The sequence below is a fragment of the Armigeres subalbatus genome, chromosome 2 (assembly GCF_024139115.2).
Source record: "Armigeres subalbatus isolate Guangzhou_Male chromosome 2, GZ_Asu_2, whole genome shotgun sequence".
Lineage (NCBI taxonomy): Eukaryota > Metazoa > Arthropoda > Insecta > Diptera > Culicidae > Armigeres > Armigeres subalbatus.
Window position 1 is genome coordinate 276,647,826 of NC_085140.1, and position 17,619 is coordinate 276,665,444.

Genomic DNA, 17,619 nt, shown 5'->3' on the forward strand with positions numbered 1-17,619 from the left:
TGATGGTTCATATTAATGACAATTCTCTTTTTGCTGATGAGCAATTTGGTTTTCGCCATGGGCATTCAACCACTCATCAGTTATTAAGAGTTACGAACTTAATTCGGCTCAACAAATCTGAAGGATATTCGACTGGAGTTGCTCTTCTTGATATAGAGAAAGCATTTGACAGTGTTTGGCATGAAGGTTTGATTGTAAAATTGATGAATTTTAATTTTCCTCTGTACATCATTAAACTGATCCAAAATTATTTATCAGATCGCTCGCTACAGGTAAACTATCAGAATACTAAATCTGATAGATTACCTGTAAGGGCTGGTGTCCCCCAAGGCAGCATACTGGGGCCCATATTGTATAACATTTTTACTTCTGACTTACCTGATTTACCACCAGGGTGTCAAAAATCTTTGTTTGCAGATGACACGGGCCTTTCAGCCAAAGGGCGAAGCCTTCGTGTCATTTGTAGTAGATTGCATAAAAGTTTGGATATTTTCTCCACTTACTTGCAAAAATGGAAAATTTCCCCGAATGCTTCCAAAACTCAGCTTATAATTTTCCCACATAAGCCGAGAGCTTCTTATTTGAAACCTTCTAGCAGACATATTGTCACTATGAATGGGGTTCCAATTAATTGGTCTAGCGAAGCTAAATATTTAGGACTTCTGCTAGATCAAAAATTAACTTTTAAAAATCACATTGAAGGCCTTCATGCCAAATGTAACAAATATATTAAGTGCCTATATCCACTTATAAACAGAAAATCAAAACTTTGTCTTAAGAACAAACTTTTGATTTACAAACAAATTTTTAGACCTGCCATGTTGTATGCTGTGCCAATATGGACTAGTTGCTGCAATACCAGAAAGAAGGTACTCCAGAGGATTCAAAATAAAATTTTGAAAATGATTCTGAAGTTGGCTCCGTGGTATAGTACCAATGAACTTCATAGAATTTCTAATATTGAGACATTGCAACAAATGTCCAACAAAATAATTTCAAATTTTAGACAAAAATCGTTGCAATCTTCTATTGCAACGATTAACTCCTTGTACCCTTAGTATAAAATAGGTTAAGTTTAGTTTAAGTAGAAAACATTGTAATTCCTACATGGTTCAATTCAACCAGAGGAAAAAATGCTAACTGCTAGAGGCAATTGAAATGTATGAATAATAACTAAAAGCGTAACATAGCAAATAAGAATGATAGTGTTAAGAAAACACGGAACACCTAGTCTAAGAGATGAATGCATGTTATGTATTGATCACGAGTGGTTGACGAAGGCGGTTGTGTGTCGTTGCGCTCCGCAAGTATTTAATTTTATTTTTTTTTCTCGTCGTGTAGCCACTCGTATCGCGGCGTCTTAACAATTTTAAACATCAAAACTTGACGTGATAAATATTTTTATTTTACATACCCGCGCGTTCTCCTCGCGTTCAACTTTACCCCCGTGCTTATCTTTTAAATATTTTGACCTGACCCGCGCGCATTTCGCGTTTAATTGTGCCATGAAGTGTGGAATAAGAAATTGTGCGCAAAGTGACAATCACTTTTATGGCGCTGTTATGGATCCTGCAAACGCACCTTTCATGCAGCATGCATAGGCGTCCAAAGGAATCATGAAGAAGTGCTACGCACTTTTATGCTGCCTCTCTGTAATGATTGCCAAGAAAAGTTCGCGCAAGAACTTAATCTAAATAAATTATCAATGTCTCTGAAAACATTTCTGAGAACATTGAACACACATTAGTGGCAAATCATAAGGTGCTCACAAATTTTGAGACCTTAAACAACACACACGATGAGGCGATTGCTCACGTCGAAACAATGCTTACCAACATTGAGCGGGGCGTCATCAATGTCACCAACAACAACAAAGCATACGCTACAGAAATTAAAAACAAGCTATCAGCATTTTTGGACACACCTCCTCCGGACGACCTCATAGTAGAAAAGGCGGTTAAATCAGCTACAGCAGCAGCAGTGGAGGCGATGGAAACAACAACAATTTCAATGGGCCTTATTCCACAACTAATAAATGACCTCAAAAGCGACCTGGTGCCATCTTCCCTAGTCCTCACTGAATCAAAAAAATTGGATGAATTATTGGATGAAGTGAAACATGTTTCTGCTGCTGTTTCCAACTTAAGTAACAGTGCAGAAATAAATTCACCTCCTTTACACAACACTTTGGCAGACGAGCTATATGACGTTTCGACTACTGAGCTGTCTCCACATCAACAAGAACTGCATCAACACCAACAACATCAACAACAAGAACAGCAACAACAATCTTTCCAAGACTCCAATGAACGGCAAAAGGCATCAGAACATCTACAACAACAACAAAATCGACAATCCCAGCAAGACGTGACCAATAATGCAATCATGGACCTGTTTGCTGAGCGTCGAGCCAAATTCTCTAAATTGAGCAACGAAGCTCAATCCTCCGCTGGTTGGCGAATGCTGGGAAATAAATGGTATTGGAGGCCAGACTGGTCGACATACGACAAGAAGCTGAATAGGCAAAAGCTCCAAGAAAAGCAGTTGATAAGGCCAGACAACGAAGGAAACGAAGAAAACAACAATCCGTTCGTATTAGCAACAAACCACCTGCAACTTTCAAAGATCATACTCAAGGACACATGGATAAAGACAAGGAACTACTTGCTATTGCTAAAGTTAAATTTGCCGGTCCACTCTCTATCATCGACCATCCTATTTCTGGTCTATCGGTCCCAAAACTAAATAATTTTAGAAAGGGTGAAACTATCAACCCATATCGAGCAGAACCAACTATTCAAAAAGAACAACATCAACCAGACACAAAGCCAACAACAACAGCAACAGCCAGCACAACTTTCTTGCAGGAGTGAAAGTCGACTTCAAATGGACATCGAGCACCCTCCTTTGCTGGACCCAATGCGACCACCTATAGTAAGACTCACAGAGCAATCTGCGTCTGGTGATCGACGTTTTTTAAAAGCACGACTACGGGACCCAAAAATTATGGACATTGTGCGTATGTTCCTGTCATACTTGCACGACCAGCCACCTACAGTATGCATTCGTGGAACCACCAAAACCAGCGCCACTGCAATGCTAGCATCTGAAGGACTACCAACAGACTTACAACTATTGCGTCAAATTTTCCTGGATGTACACGAGGATCTAGGAATATCTCGCAACGACGCCTTGGCAGACCTTCAATCACACCGTTCGTTCCTTTCCAGTGAACGCACTCAACAACTTCAACGCACTAGGGAGGCCGCATATAAATTCTACAGCCCACCAAATTTTCATCGGCAATGACGCACTCTCCGGAAGTAACATTAACAAGTGAAGATAACACGCTGCATGAAACATCAGAAGAGGTAAATATTTCGTCGACCGTCATACTTCCAAAAACTTCTTCGCAGAAACAGAATTCGACTGAAGTTCTAATTTATTGTCAGAATTTCAATCGAATGAAAAGCCCAGCCAAAATGAAGGATATATTTAAAAATTTATTAAGCTCATCCTTTTCGATTATTCTGGCAACTGAAACAAGCTGGGATGAAAGCGTTAGGAGTGAAGAAATTTTTGGAAGTAACTTTAATGTATTTAGAGATGACAGGAGTTTTCTAACGTCTCAGAAAAAGTCCGGTGGTGGTGTTCTAATAGCTATTTCAGCAAACTTTAATTCAGAAATCATCACAACAAATAAATTCAATGAATTTGAGCATGTCTGGGTAAAACCCAAATAGCTGGAGAAATGCATATATTCGCATCGGTATATTTCCACCTAATCATGCTTGTAAGCACAACTATGAATCTTTTTGAGTGCGCTGAACGAATACTATCAGAACATCCACCGGAGGTTAAAGATCACATCTATGGGGACTTTAACCAACGCAATGCTGACTTTATTCTAGACTCAGAAAACGAATGTATCCTACTGCCAGTCGTTGGGGATAACGAAACTTTGCAACGAAACAAGTCTGCAAGTTTAGGGTTGAAACAAATTAATCATATAAAAACAATCAAAATTGCTATTTGGACCTCTTGCTGACAAATATCTATGAAGATTTCTGTGTAACAGAATCTATCAATCCATTGTGGAAAAATGAAGCGTTCCACACTGCAATCGAATACTCGTTATTCATTCATGAAGAACAAAGACCCAACGATTGTGAGTATGAGAATGTCTTTGAATACAATTTAGCGAACTATGAAAATATTCGAGGTAGGTTAAGTAGTGTAAACTGGCAAATAGTTTTAAGAAATGAAGAAAATGTCGAAGCATCTGTTAACACTTTTACAGATTATTATCTGACATAATCTCGCAAGAAACTCCACTAAAACGAAAACGACGTCATAACAATAATAAAGACCCAATTTGGTATAACCGGCAAATCAAGAATTTAAGAAATCGCAAGCAAAAAGCACACAAAATTTACAAAAGTCATAACAGTAATGAAAATTTAGTATATTACTTGGACGTATGCGATCAATTGAATTACGCTATCAGTAACGCATTGGAAGATTACAATTCAAAAACTGAGAGCGAAATAAAGTCCTGTCCAAAGAACTTCTTTAATTACGTAAAAACAAAACTGAAATCTAATAACTTTCCATCAATTATGCATCTAGACGAAAACGCGGGGATAGCTCGGAAAAGAACTGCAATCTTTTGCAGATTTTTCCAGGAAACCTATTCTACATTTTCTGAAAATGATCGTGACCGCGACTATTTTGCATTTTTTCCAGAGTTTTCAAATGATATTGGAGTGAATCAACTTCATGTCCATGACATTTTGCAGGCCCTACGTAATTTAGATGCTTCGAAAGGTCCTGGTCCTGATGGAATCCCTCCTATATTTATGAAAACCCTAGCAGTAGAACTAACCACTCCATTATTTTGGCTATTTAATATGTCACTAGAATCAGGAAAATTCCCAAATATATGGAAAAACTCATTTTTGATACCCATTTTCAAATCTGGAAAAAAATCAGACATACGTAATTATCGTGGAATAGCCATTATCTCTTGCATTCCAAAACTTTTTGAGGCCATAGTAAACGAAAAATTATTCAAACAAGTAAAAAACCGAATAACAGACGCACAGCATGGCTTCTGTAAAGGGCGTTCAAGTTCAACTAATCTTCTTGAATTTGTTGACTATACCCTGAATGCAATGGATAAAGGAAACCATGTAGAAGCTCTTTATACTGACTTCAGTAAAGCATTTGACCGCATAGATATACCCATGCTTCTATTCAAATTGAAAAAACTGGAATTGAGCCGGGACTACTCAAATGGCTTGAATCCTACTTAACTGATCGCCAATTGATTATAAAATTTAACAACAATAGATCAAAACCCATTCAAGCCACTTCCGGTGTCCCCCAGGGCTCTCATTTGGGGCCTCTATTATTCATAATATATGTAAACGACATTTCCTTCATTCTTGACAAACTTAAAGTGTTAATCTATGCAGATGACATGAAGCTCTTTTTGGAAATAGGGAATAAAAATGACCTCAACATATTCCAGAACGAAATATGCACATTCTACGAATGGTGCAATAAAAGCCTATTGCAACTGAATGTAAAAAAATGTAACCTTATATCATTCAGCAGAAAAAGAACAGCATCAAATCTCTCAATTACATTAGGAAACCAGGTTGTAGAGAAGTGCGATAGAGTTAGGGATTTAGGAATTATCTTAGACTCCAAACTAACATTCATCGACCATTACAACACCATTATTCATAAAGCAAATAATATGATGGGTTTTATAAAACGTTTCTGCTATAACTTTCATGACCCATACACAATTAAAACATTATATATTGCTTATGTAAGGTCGATACTGGAATATTGCAGCATTGTATGGTCTCCATTTTCAATAGCACACGAAGAAAGATTAGAATCAGTACAAAAACAATTTCTATTATTTGCTCTTCGTAAATTAGGTTGGACAACATTCCCACTTCCATCATATGAGGCACGCTGCAAGCTTATAAACATTCAATCTTTGAAAGAGCGTCGTGAAACTGCAATGGTTTCATTTATTAACGATATAGTTTCGCAGCGTATTGATTCAACAAACATTTTATCGAAATTAAATTTCTACATACCATCTCGACAACTGCGTCATCGACATACATTTTTAATTAATCACTGCCGTACAAATTATGCAAAACTCGGACCTCTCAATCAGATGATGGCTATCTATAATCAACACTGCGAAACTATTGACTTTACAATGTCTCGGCAGAACCTAAAAAAATATTTTGTCACAATTCGAAACCTACACATCTAAATTTACATTAAATCGTAAAATTAAACACTACTTAACCAAACTATTTTTATTTTTATACACTATAATACCGTATTTATAGCATTAAGAAAATAAAGAAAAACATGTATATTGTATATGTACTAGTCTACGTCGGTTGACGAAATAAATAAATGGAAATGGAAAAGTTAAATTAGATAATTAGCAAATAAAATTAGTTAAAAAAAAAAAAAAAACGATTCTTATGATTCCTTGATCGCAGTATTCGACATGTTACCCAAAAGCAGTAGATCCGAACATGCAATTAGGTTCAGGGTTCCCATGATACAAGTTCCATGCAAATGCTTGCACACTTGTTAATTTATAGTTTAGTCACTAGAAAAATCCTCACACAAATGTACCATGCGTCCCCATATGCTTGTGTGCTTATATGCTGCCCAGGGAATCAATTTTTCTTGGGTGCGCTTGCGAAACAAACGACAAAGCTTTGATGTTGTCGGAGATAATAATGACAACGATCCGATTTTTTTTGCCAGAAACAAAAAAGAAGACCATTTTGTTGCTAACTTTTCATCCCGTTATTTCGCATTATCTCTTTCTGCATCTCATAGTAAAAAAGAATTAAAGTGTCAAATATTTTATTTTTTGTGAGAATTTCAGCGTGTGCTACGTCTGGTTGGCTAGTCACCGGACAGACAAACAGGGCTATTATATTTATGATGAATGATGATGATATATCAGAGTGGGGCGCAGTTGTATGAAAAAATGCAAACTTCATCCAATCAAGTGAGATCAAGGCTTTCCTGAATAGTTTTGGGACCCCAATCAACTATGCAAAATATGGACTCGATTGGTTGCGTCCTCACTTTCCGCATCGCGTTTTAAAATTTATATGGAAATAAGTATGGGAAAACTTACTTTCTTACAGTTTTGATCTTAGCGGCTTCAATTTATCGTCAATCACGTGACTCAATACGTTAGGCTAACGTCGTTAGCATATAGTCTGAAAGATGCCGAAAGACTTGGCCAAAGAAGGTACGTAACTGGAAATCAACAAAAAAAATTATTACACTTCGAAAATCGATTGCTCAAACCATATTCAAGAAATCAATGTTTCTGCCAGCACTATCGGGCCACCTATGCAGTGGTTGGCAGATTTTAATACAGTTCTGCATAAGAACCTTACAGAAGCTGTATAATACTTTGGCATATACAATTTTGGCAGATTCTAATACAATTGTTGTATTAAAACTTTACAGATTTGTATTATTTCAATAAAATATCTGTATAAAACAGCTTACAGAATTGTATATGCCAAGATTTGTTTTTTGGGTGTACACTTATCAATCATCAGGGTGGCAACGGTATAAAATTAAAGTATTCTTAAACGATGGTATACGTTATGCTCATACGTCGAAAAAATGCATTGGGAAGCGGTTTGTTAAAACAACTGAATATAAAAAGACGTGCACTTATTCACTTATATAGCCCTTTATAAGGTTGCGTGCATCGAGTAGACAGGAACTACAAACCAGTTGGATAGCGCACGTACCCACGTAGAAGTAGTTGTACGAAACAAACTGCTTTAAAGCTCGACAGATCAACCATGATTTTTTAGTTTCCTCACCATAGTTTAAGAATGACGTGCCTTCGCTGTGCTGTATTTTTGTTGTGGACCCTCAGTACATTCGCCATAATTGAATCATCCAAGCACAGTGTGGTACAGAAGAGCCTACACCGAGCCACCGAGGAGTGCAACCAATATCTTGTTGGAAGCCCACAGTGTCTTGCCCGATGTGAAGCATTGATTTTACAGTCCTGGAACGAGACAGCTGGACTTCGATATGTCCCATACGGTCAACATTTCCATCCGCACATCAACGATGCCAACTTCCTGAATCGTACCTTCAAGTGCGTCAACGATAAATTGCCACATGTTGCATGCGACGCTGCCTGTTCCAGGGCATCCATCTACAAGCAGTGCCACTTGGAGCAGTGTGGGAACCTGGTTGGTTCGCCGCAATTCGTTCCAATGTCAGTGTGGAGAATCGGAAAAACGGTGCAGGACTGTGCCCAGATACTGCAAGTTAACGCAACAGAGTTGGGACACTTTGCCCGCAACAGATTCGATGTATCCACGCGGTCAAGATGTCTGCTGCGGTGTGTGATGATTCGTCAGGGATTGTTTAGCGACGCTGGAGGACTAAACCTTGAACGACTGTACGCCCAGTGGGGAGCTCATGATATTGATCTGGAAACGTTCAAACGTAAAAGTGCGCAATGCATTGACCGTGTTCGCAGCACATGCCACGACAACTGCACATTTGTAGCTCGAATCGTCACCCAATGTTTCACACATCGATCAGGACCGTTGGGGTCAACTGTGGATAATTCAATCAGGACGGTGGTTATAGATTGCATAAGACCGTTTTTATCACTTGATCCGGCAAATGCGTATGCTGCATTGTTCACACTTTTCTCGTTTGACAATTCCTTCGAATTGATACTGAAGTATATGCATTCACTGGGGGTTCCATCGGCAGTAGCAACGGATGTAGTGGCCATCTTGAAACAAAGATATGAAGAATTCATGTGTGACGTTTACCCTAAGGCTGCGCATTGTTTGGCTGAGTAGTTTATTAGAAATCAAAAACGTTTTTTACGTAGGGCAGGTGCACTAGTTTTGGCTATAGTTAGTGGTCATATCACGATAAAGTCGATTTTCATGATATTCACTCAACAAATGGCTGATATTTAGACGTTACATAATAGTTACTGCATACAGAAATTTTAAAAGATTTTTCAACACTAGGCCATAAATGTGAACCATTTATGAACTAGTGGTTATATATGAAGTCTTGAATAAAACACAAAAACCATTAAAATTTCTTCAAAAAGTTGGAAAATCTATATATAAAAATGAAATGGTCTGTGTTCGTATCCGCAAAACTCGAAAACGGCTGGATGGATTTTCTCCATTCCTTCAGCAAGTATGACCGTTATCGTTTCCGACGGGTTTATATGATATTTCCTCAGTCGAAAATCATTAGTGAAGTTGAGTAAATCGCGAAAAACTTAAATAAAGAATGGTATGGAAAGTTCTCAAGGCCCATTTTAGCCTACTATGCAGGACAACGTCTGCCGGGTCAACTAGTAATCAATAAAATCAATAAAGTTTATATTTTTTTTCTTCTTTTTCTTCAGTGGTTCTGCATTCCAACTGAAACTTGACCTGCTTTCCAACTTAGTATTCTATCAGCATTTCCTCAGTTATTAATTGCAAGCTTTTCTATGTCCGCCATTGCATGATTATGTATCTTGTGTGGCAAGTACAATGGATATTAGGGTGGTTCAAAAAATCGATTTTGCTTTTGTTTTCACTGAGTGAAAGCTCTTGAGTATTACTTTTAGCTATGTAGGTTTCCTTTTAACCTGCGCTTAATGACGAAGCGTCATTATCAGTATAATGAACAAATAAATTTCCTCATACTAATTTGCATGCAAACTTGAAACGGCTTGTGCTAAATCAGTTTTCGTCCAAATGAGCTCAAATTTTCAGAGGACACTCGGAGCATGATACAGAATCAGATGAGCGCTGTGGAGCAAAATCGACTTTTTGAACCTCCCTATTATATATACCCAGGGAATCGAGAATGTTTCCCATCCGAAAGCATCCTAGACCGGAAAGAGAATCGAATTCGCGATCTCCGGATTGGCAATCCTACGCCTTTGCTCGCAAGGCTACTAGAGACCCCTAAAAATTTATTCCCATTGATTCCAATAAAAAGTTTAGCATTAACATTCATGTTGCTATTTAATTTTCAAACACAGTCAAATTAATTTCAAGCGTAGAATTTTCCGAAAGGCATTGCATATTTCGTAAGAATGAAGATAGAAAGAAAAAAAAATTCGCGCTCAAGTTTTGATTGCAATCATCATGGAGCCTCAAAATAGATTGAATTTACTGTATACATGAGGCAAAAATTCCCGTGAAAATCGTTACACATAAGACATCAAAGCAGTTTTTGCTTAGCTGGGGCCAGTACTGTAGTTTCTCATTTTTAATGAGAGATGTCACGCGAAGTTTACATATCTGCCCCTTTCAATATCTAAAGAAACGCCGAGGATGAATGGCATGCTACAAAAATCTCAAAAAATATTTGTTCCGAGACAGGGCATGGAAGTGTGCAATATCTGCTTTATTTTGTGCTTATTACCACTATCAACTCGGTGAATTAAAGGAGTATGATTAATTTATCGACTAGTCACTATTCTTTGCATATATCTATTAAAATAACTTAGAAATTTTAATTTTAAAATAAAGCACAACATCCCTTTCATGACTGCCTTTCATGCGAAATTGATCAAAGAATTCAAGATTCTTTCATTTGGTCGCCTGAAATAGAATAAAAGACGTTTTGCTCTCTGTCTTATGACGATCACGACCTTTTCCAGTACTGGCTGGGGCACATTGCCACTCTTCCCCTACACAAAAAAACCGATCCTCTTGCTTCTTTTTTATGTATGTATTACGCAACGCAAAAACAATGGAATCCTGGAAAATTCAAAGCGCATTCGATGAAAAATTTCCTTACTATTGATCAAAGGAACCTAATGCTACGTATTGTTTTTGTTTGTATTTATGACATTTCTATATTTAAACCATCTGAAGAATAAAAGGATCAGTTGGGATAGTGGAAGTGGGATAGTGGGAAATAAAAAACAAATGAATAAATTGATTATCCATACTCATCAGTTTTCTTTAGCTATTTTCTGCTTATCCATTAATATTTCGAGTTGAGTTTCGCTGCAAATGATTAAACTAAATTCCACCGTCCTCAATCATTCGTCGGGGAATGAACAATCCCTAAATAGAACTGTTTCACTGCACAAAAGAGAAGATTCCTTAATACCGAACAGTATAGTCGTTTGACATAAAGTCATTTGGTATAAAGCCGTATAGCACAATGTCGTTTGGCATAATGGCCGTTTGGTATAAGGGCATGTGGCATTGCATTTTAGCTATGTGATTAATAAGTAAGATTTGTCGAGCCATTCAGTTACATTGTTTCCACCGAATGGGCAATTCATTATAATTGGAAACCGGATTGTGATTTAAGAATAACAACTTTTCGATATTAATCTTCGCGTGCAAAATAACCCAAACTATCGGAAAGCTTAAGCTTTAAGCTTTGAAATGGTATATAAAACTTTATATTTGGAGAAAATTAACTTCATAACATACAAATCAAAATAAGTAATGATTTTTTATTATTATCAGCTTTTTTCACTTCGCCAGCCTATATCTTTTGACTGAATAAACACAGCGCTTTAATATTTTCCGATTCTCTTATCTAGGGTTTATTCTTTCATATGATATATAAATTAGACAAATTGAAGATAGTAAATTTTCCAATTAATGGCCACCCTTTTCCCCTTAGTGCATCGGTGGCTAGTTTTAATATTCATGTGAGAGTATGCTAGAAACCTTTCTCATTTCTTCCTTTTATTAGGAAAGGAATTTGTATTCTCTCATGTGTAAAGTTTATCTTTTAAAGAAATTATATTTTCGCGCTCTCCCAAAACGCTCATACATGCAGACATCACTTCTATTTATCAAGCTGAGTCTATTGGTATTTAGCATTATAGAACTCCAGGCCTTCTATCAGGTCATATGTTCTCTTCCTAGACAGGACTGACGCATGCTTTAAAATAAAAAATCAAGGAGAGGAAAAATGCATGGTTTTTTAAAAGAATTCATATTGAAAAATGGATTATATTTTCGCTTGCTTTAATCGTAGTAAATTCATCCTTTCAATCTCATATCTCTTCTTGTATTAAACCGAGCAAATATTTGAATTAAAAGAAGGAGTCATATCTTTTCTGTCTTCTGCTGGGCAAATGCATCCTTCGAAAGAAAAGATCATTACTCCCCTTTACTTAAACCGAATAAATGCTCAAATTGAGAAAAGGTACCGTATCGTATCGTCAGTCGGACAAATGCATCTTTTGCAAGAAGGAATCATATAATATCTTCCCTTGCCTTTTGCCTTCTCGAACATTAAGTGTACGTAAAATCTATAGATTCGCCCAAAGATGAGCTTTTTATAGAAAAAATGGGGCTTACAGGGTTTTAAACTAATAGTTTAACGAATTGAGGTGATGTCTGTTTGTGCGTGTTTGTATGTATGTGTGTGCGAAAAACATTTATAAAATTATCTCCTATTTTTAAGCACTTGCCTTCAACCAACCTGTTCGCACAAAAAAATTGCATTCAACGGCAAAACTTGCTATAAATATAAATGAATGTGAATCATGGAATATATTCACCTACTGGTGCTTTTTCTTTTTCATACATTTTTCATATGCAAAACATGTGAAAGGCATTAACACCGATAGGTGGATTAATAAGACTTTTTCTTATGCACATTAGTCTAATCACCACTGAAATCACAATGATAACAAAGAAGGGGCATATTAAGATTTACAACCATCAAAATAGACCCTAGAAGGAAAGAAAAAAAAAGCGTGATCAGAACATTTTCCACTTCCTCCGCAATGTTTGATACCAGGGTTAAGTGTAAAAACTTTATATTATTTGCTTTCATGATACAAACCACTACAGATTGAATGTGATTAGTTTAATTGTAAAATAGTAAGTAAAAGTAAAATCAGTAAAATCAAAGAGCAGCATTTTTTGCCCTGAGTGTAGGACAACACTGATTCTCAGTTTTATATTGGAACGAGAAATTTATTCTTAGTGCATAGTATTTCACTGTATGGTAACACTATCCAACAAAATTGAACTTTTTTTCGCTCCCTTCAACCATTTTCAATGTACTCAATAGATTTTTTACGCTGAATTCAGGTACGTATTCAGATTTTCTGCAACAAGTCCAATTTTTGAGATAAACGCATTAAAATTCACAAAAGTACGTATTTTCATTGAAATTTATTTTCTCTTCTGTGCAAAGTTGAATTTCGACTCCTCACTTTTAGTAATAAATTAGTAGAATTTTGTAGAATGGGCCTTGTAGAATGCATATTAGACCTCTTCATGTTTTCAAAAAGTTTCGAAAATTCAACCAGTCAACCCAAAATCACAATTCTTATGCTAAAATAAGCCTTCTGTCAATTTTTCAGCTAATTCAGATAAAATTTCGAGGTGGCTCAAGTCGATTTAGTGTTTTTGGGCTATTTTCAATTTTGGGAAAAATCTAACAAGAGATATAAACGTCGAAAACTATCGCAACAACCTCTATTCGAAAGCTTTTGGTGTGCTCTACAAGTCTTGTGAACATTGCGATTCGTTCCGTTCACGTTTTGTCCATGTTAAAGTGATTTTCAAGCTTTTAAGTGCATATAAATACTGCCCTCCCCAAAGTCGTTGTTCTACAAAATTCTTGAGTTTATGACAAATGATTGTTAATTTATTTTATTATTATTCCTCTTTTTTCCCTGGATTTTTGAGTAACATAACTGCCGATGTGCGATTAACCGTTAAACTCTTAAGAATCAGAAGCTGAACATTTGTAATAAATGTGCACGTTAGGATTTCTTCAAGCAAGTTGTTCGAACAAAACATAAATTTAATCATATGACATTTGATGCTTACAACAAACGACTTCCAAATTTTGTTAATTTCATCATATGTCTGCATGCTTTTAACATTGAATGCATCTGAGTAACAAGTGAAATCAAAGCTTCTTTGTTTGAACAACTTGTTTGAAGAAATCTCAGCGTGCAAATTTATGACGAATGTTCAGCTTCTGATTTTTAAGAATTTAACGGTAAATCGCACATGGGCAATTATATTACTCAAATTTCCAGGGAAAAAAGGTGAACTATAATAAAATAAATTAACAATCGTTTGTCATAAACTCAAGAATTTTGTAGAACAAGGACTTTTGGGGGAAACAGTATTTTTATGCTCTTAAAAGTTTGAAAATCACTTTCACATGGACAAAACGTGAACGGAACGAATCGCAATGTTCACAAGACTTGTAGAGTACACCAACATCTTCCGTATAGAGGTTGTTGCGACAGTTTTCGACGTTAATATCTCTTGTTAGATTTTTTCCAAAATTGAAAATAGCACAAAAACACTAAATTGACTTGAGCCGCCTCGAAATTTTATCCGAATTAGGTGAAAATTTGACAGGAGACTTATTTTAGCATAAGAATTGTGATTCTGGGCTGACCGGTTGAATTCTTGATACTTTTTGAAAACATGAAGAGGTCTATTGCATATGGGTCGTTGGATTTCATTTGGCAAGTTCATTTGTTGTGAAAAATGGAATTTAATTCACAAAAGTACCTATTTTCATCTAAATTTGGTTTCTCTCATCTGCAAAGCTGTATTTCGGCTCCACACTTTTAAAATAAAGTTTGAATTTGGTGAACTGAGCCATGTTTAATGTATGTGGGTTGTTAGATTTCATTTGGTATGTTCGTTTGTTGTGAAAAAAGGAATTTATTCACAAAAGTACGTATTTTCATAGAAATTTGGTTTCTTTTCTCTGCAGAGGAGAGAAACCAAATTTGGAATTTTTCAAAATTTTCTGGGGGGCATAAGAAGGTATAGGGGGGGCAGCTCCCCCCCTTATTTAAGCCAATGACAACAGACCTGTCTTATAATTATTTCCAACAGAAACGCGTATTATCAGAATACATGCATAAATGGACCTTCATTCAAGTCATTCTAGGCCTTCTGGCAAAAAATCAGTAGATCCCGAATATTCGCTTTTCGTTGCAACACCACTGAACCGGAGTGAGTTTTTTCACTTTTACAAAACGGTATCATCATATAAGCACCTACCTGAAAATCGTTACAGTTCTCGATACAATTATTTTTATTGAAGCTGGTGATTAACAGTCCTTCCTATTTGTTCGTTTCACCAAAGTGAGCATGAGCATTATGACCGCACAATTCGTAGTTGCTACTCCGTGATTGACTGAACTTGCGAAATTGTACAGAGAACACCAAAACCACGCCGCTTCCTTACGGTCATATAGGAAGGGAAGCATTGTTAGTCCGACTCTCTTTGCTACTAGATACCGAGTATACCTCTGCATATCCACGATTGTCTAGGAATAGGATATCGTTTGAGTTAGGATAATTTATCTGGATTCACTTCGGTAAGTGATGCGACCTATGAGATGGGAAATAACACTAATTCGCTGTATCGCCTATGAAAACGGAGGAGAAACGTTTTGGACGACCGAACGGACGCGCAGTACTCTGTACCCGATAGCTACTGCAAACTACTTCCGCACAAAGCAAAACTAAATTTCGTCGACCGGCCGATCCGCTTACTGGAGAAACACGACTGGACAAGAAACAAACTTTCACTTTCTGATTTATTTACTCACCCGCGCAAAGCAGAACAAAATTACGGCAACTGACCGATCGTTTTGCCTTCCGCACAAAGCAAAACTAAAGTTCGACGATCGGCCAATCCGCTTACTAGAGAAACACGACTGGACAAGAAACAAACTTTCACTTTCTCTTTGTTTGTTTTACCAGAACTTATAAAAACATATTAGAATACATTTAGAAATGTATCCTCAAACCGAACAAAAATTCACCTCGGCCTAAGAACTGCTGCCAAAAGGCCAGGAGCCTCTTTTAGTATGAAAATCGTTAATAGGAAAACTGGCTAATACGTTGACGCTACTCAAATTTTTTCGTTTTGAAATGTTGATGGCAAAACATGGAAAATCGTATAAAGTTTTACCTGACAACGACCTTCAGAAATTCAAAATAAATCAAAAGATGTTTCAAAATTTGACGATTTTTCGAAAAGTTCATAGAAATCGATGAATTTGTCGATTTTTTAAGTTTTCTCGCTGAAACACAAAATAACTAATCCATTTGTATATATATAGTTTCATTTTTATGGTCAAAAATTTAAAACGTTGTTTCTGAAATTTAGCAGATTTTGAATTGTTCTTGTTTTGCACAAGACCGTCAACATGTACATCACTTTGCTGTGCATCCGTTCTAGGACTGGTTCTTCTTGGATTAGAATTCATTCTCATTGAGCCAAAACCAACTTTTAATAAATCATCAAAATAAAACATTTTTCATTATTGTTATGTTACTAAGATGATTGTTAACAAAAGAGAAAGACAACCCGTTTTGCCTCCTCGTTTATAAAACATAACCCCATACTGCAACACGTTTTGAAAATAGTTCATACCGGCCGTTTTATCTTGAATCAAGTGCATTCGTGCCTGATAGCCTAAGAATTCTGTTAGTCTATAGCATTGTAAATCACCATTCAATATTTATATTAGTTAATCGCCATCGCTCGCTGTTAAGACCGACATCATCCTAGAGTTATAATTGTGAGAGAAATGCGAATTTCCATCAAACGACTGGAACCGAAGAGTTGCGCTGCACCCAAATGTTGGTAAAGAGATTCTCCTTGGACCAGTCCACGTGGGCAATAAAGGGCAGCTACATCAGCCGCGAAAGTACATACCTCTACATATACAAATCAATTTTGCCGTCTAGACGGTTTGATTTTTTGTTCTCGGTTCCTTGTGCTTACCATCGCATCGGTTACCGATATGGAAGAGGTTGGCGTTGTTCATCGTTCGTCAGCACGAGCGCATGTTAAAAGGATAAAGGGAGCGCACATTTCAAGGATACTTGATTGCGTTCATCCTCGTCATTAGAGCTAGTATTTTATTCCGAGTAATTATTTGGAGTCAAACATGATTAGAACGCAAATCGATGCAAAACGCAAACCACATGGTCACATGGCATCCAATTTAATTTCATGTGTGATCATTTGTGGTCGAAATAGTCATCAGCTGATTTAACAAGGGTACGGGCAAGGTGACAGACAGTATTAGGTTTTTCTGCCAATATCCGACCGCATTGTCCGGGTGGGGCTTTGTTGCGAATATATAATGTTCACCGTTCGAATATCCGTAATGAGGCCGTTTATTTGTGGTGGCTAAATATTGTCACAATCGACGATGGCAGTATGGTTAAAGCCACAGTGCAGTGGTTCCTGTAGACTCTAGTGGACCGTGGCAATGGAGTGTTGGTGGCTATTTTGGTGCGATGGCTTCAATGCTCGATTCAACTAACAGTCAAGTCGACTTTTCTGTAGCCTTAAAATATTGATGTGCAACTTTAATTTGTCAAACCACTTACCTCTACAAATGGACAATTTTACAGTTATTACTCGTGTCGATAAATACCTGCAAAGGAAGAGAACAAATTTATTGTATGCTGCTATTACTTTTTGACGTAGGACTACGTATGTGTTTTCTACACCGAAGTAAACTTTGCGATTGCGAAAATCAGAGAGCATGAACCAAAA

At 36.8% G+C, this 17,619-nt stretch overlaps 2 protein-coding genes across 2 annotated transcripts in view; one reads left to right on the plus strand and one right to left on the minus strand.

Moving 5' to 3' along the window:
• The window catches only part of LOC134212280 (protein gustavus-like), a 748,069-nt gene that overhangs the window by 429,350 nt on the left and 301,100 nt on the right, over positions 1-17,619 (minus strand). The gene's annotated exons all lie outside the window — the stretch shown is intronic.
• Positions 7,920-8,915, plus strand: LOC134209745 (general odorant-binding protein 45-like). Its single transcript, XM_062685760.1, has one exon. It carries the CDS (start codon positions 7,920-7,922, stop codon positions 8,913-8,915), a length of 996 nt encoding a protein of 331 aa, XP_062541744.1.

Excerpts from the sequence above, each read along its gene's own strand:
- LOC134209745 (XM_062685760.1), top strand. The coding sequence starts at position 7,920 with ATGACGTGCCTTCGCTGTGCTGTATTTTTGTTGTGGACCCTCAGTACA.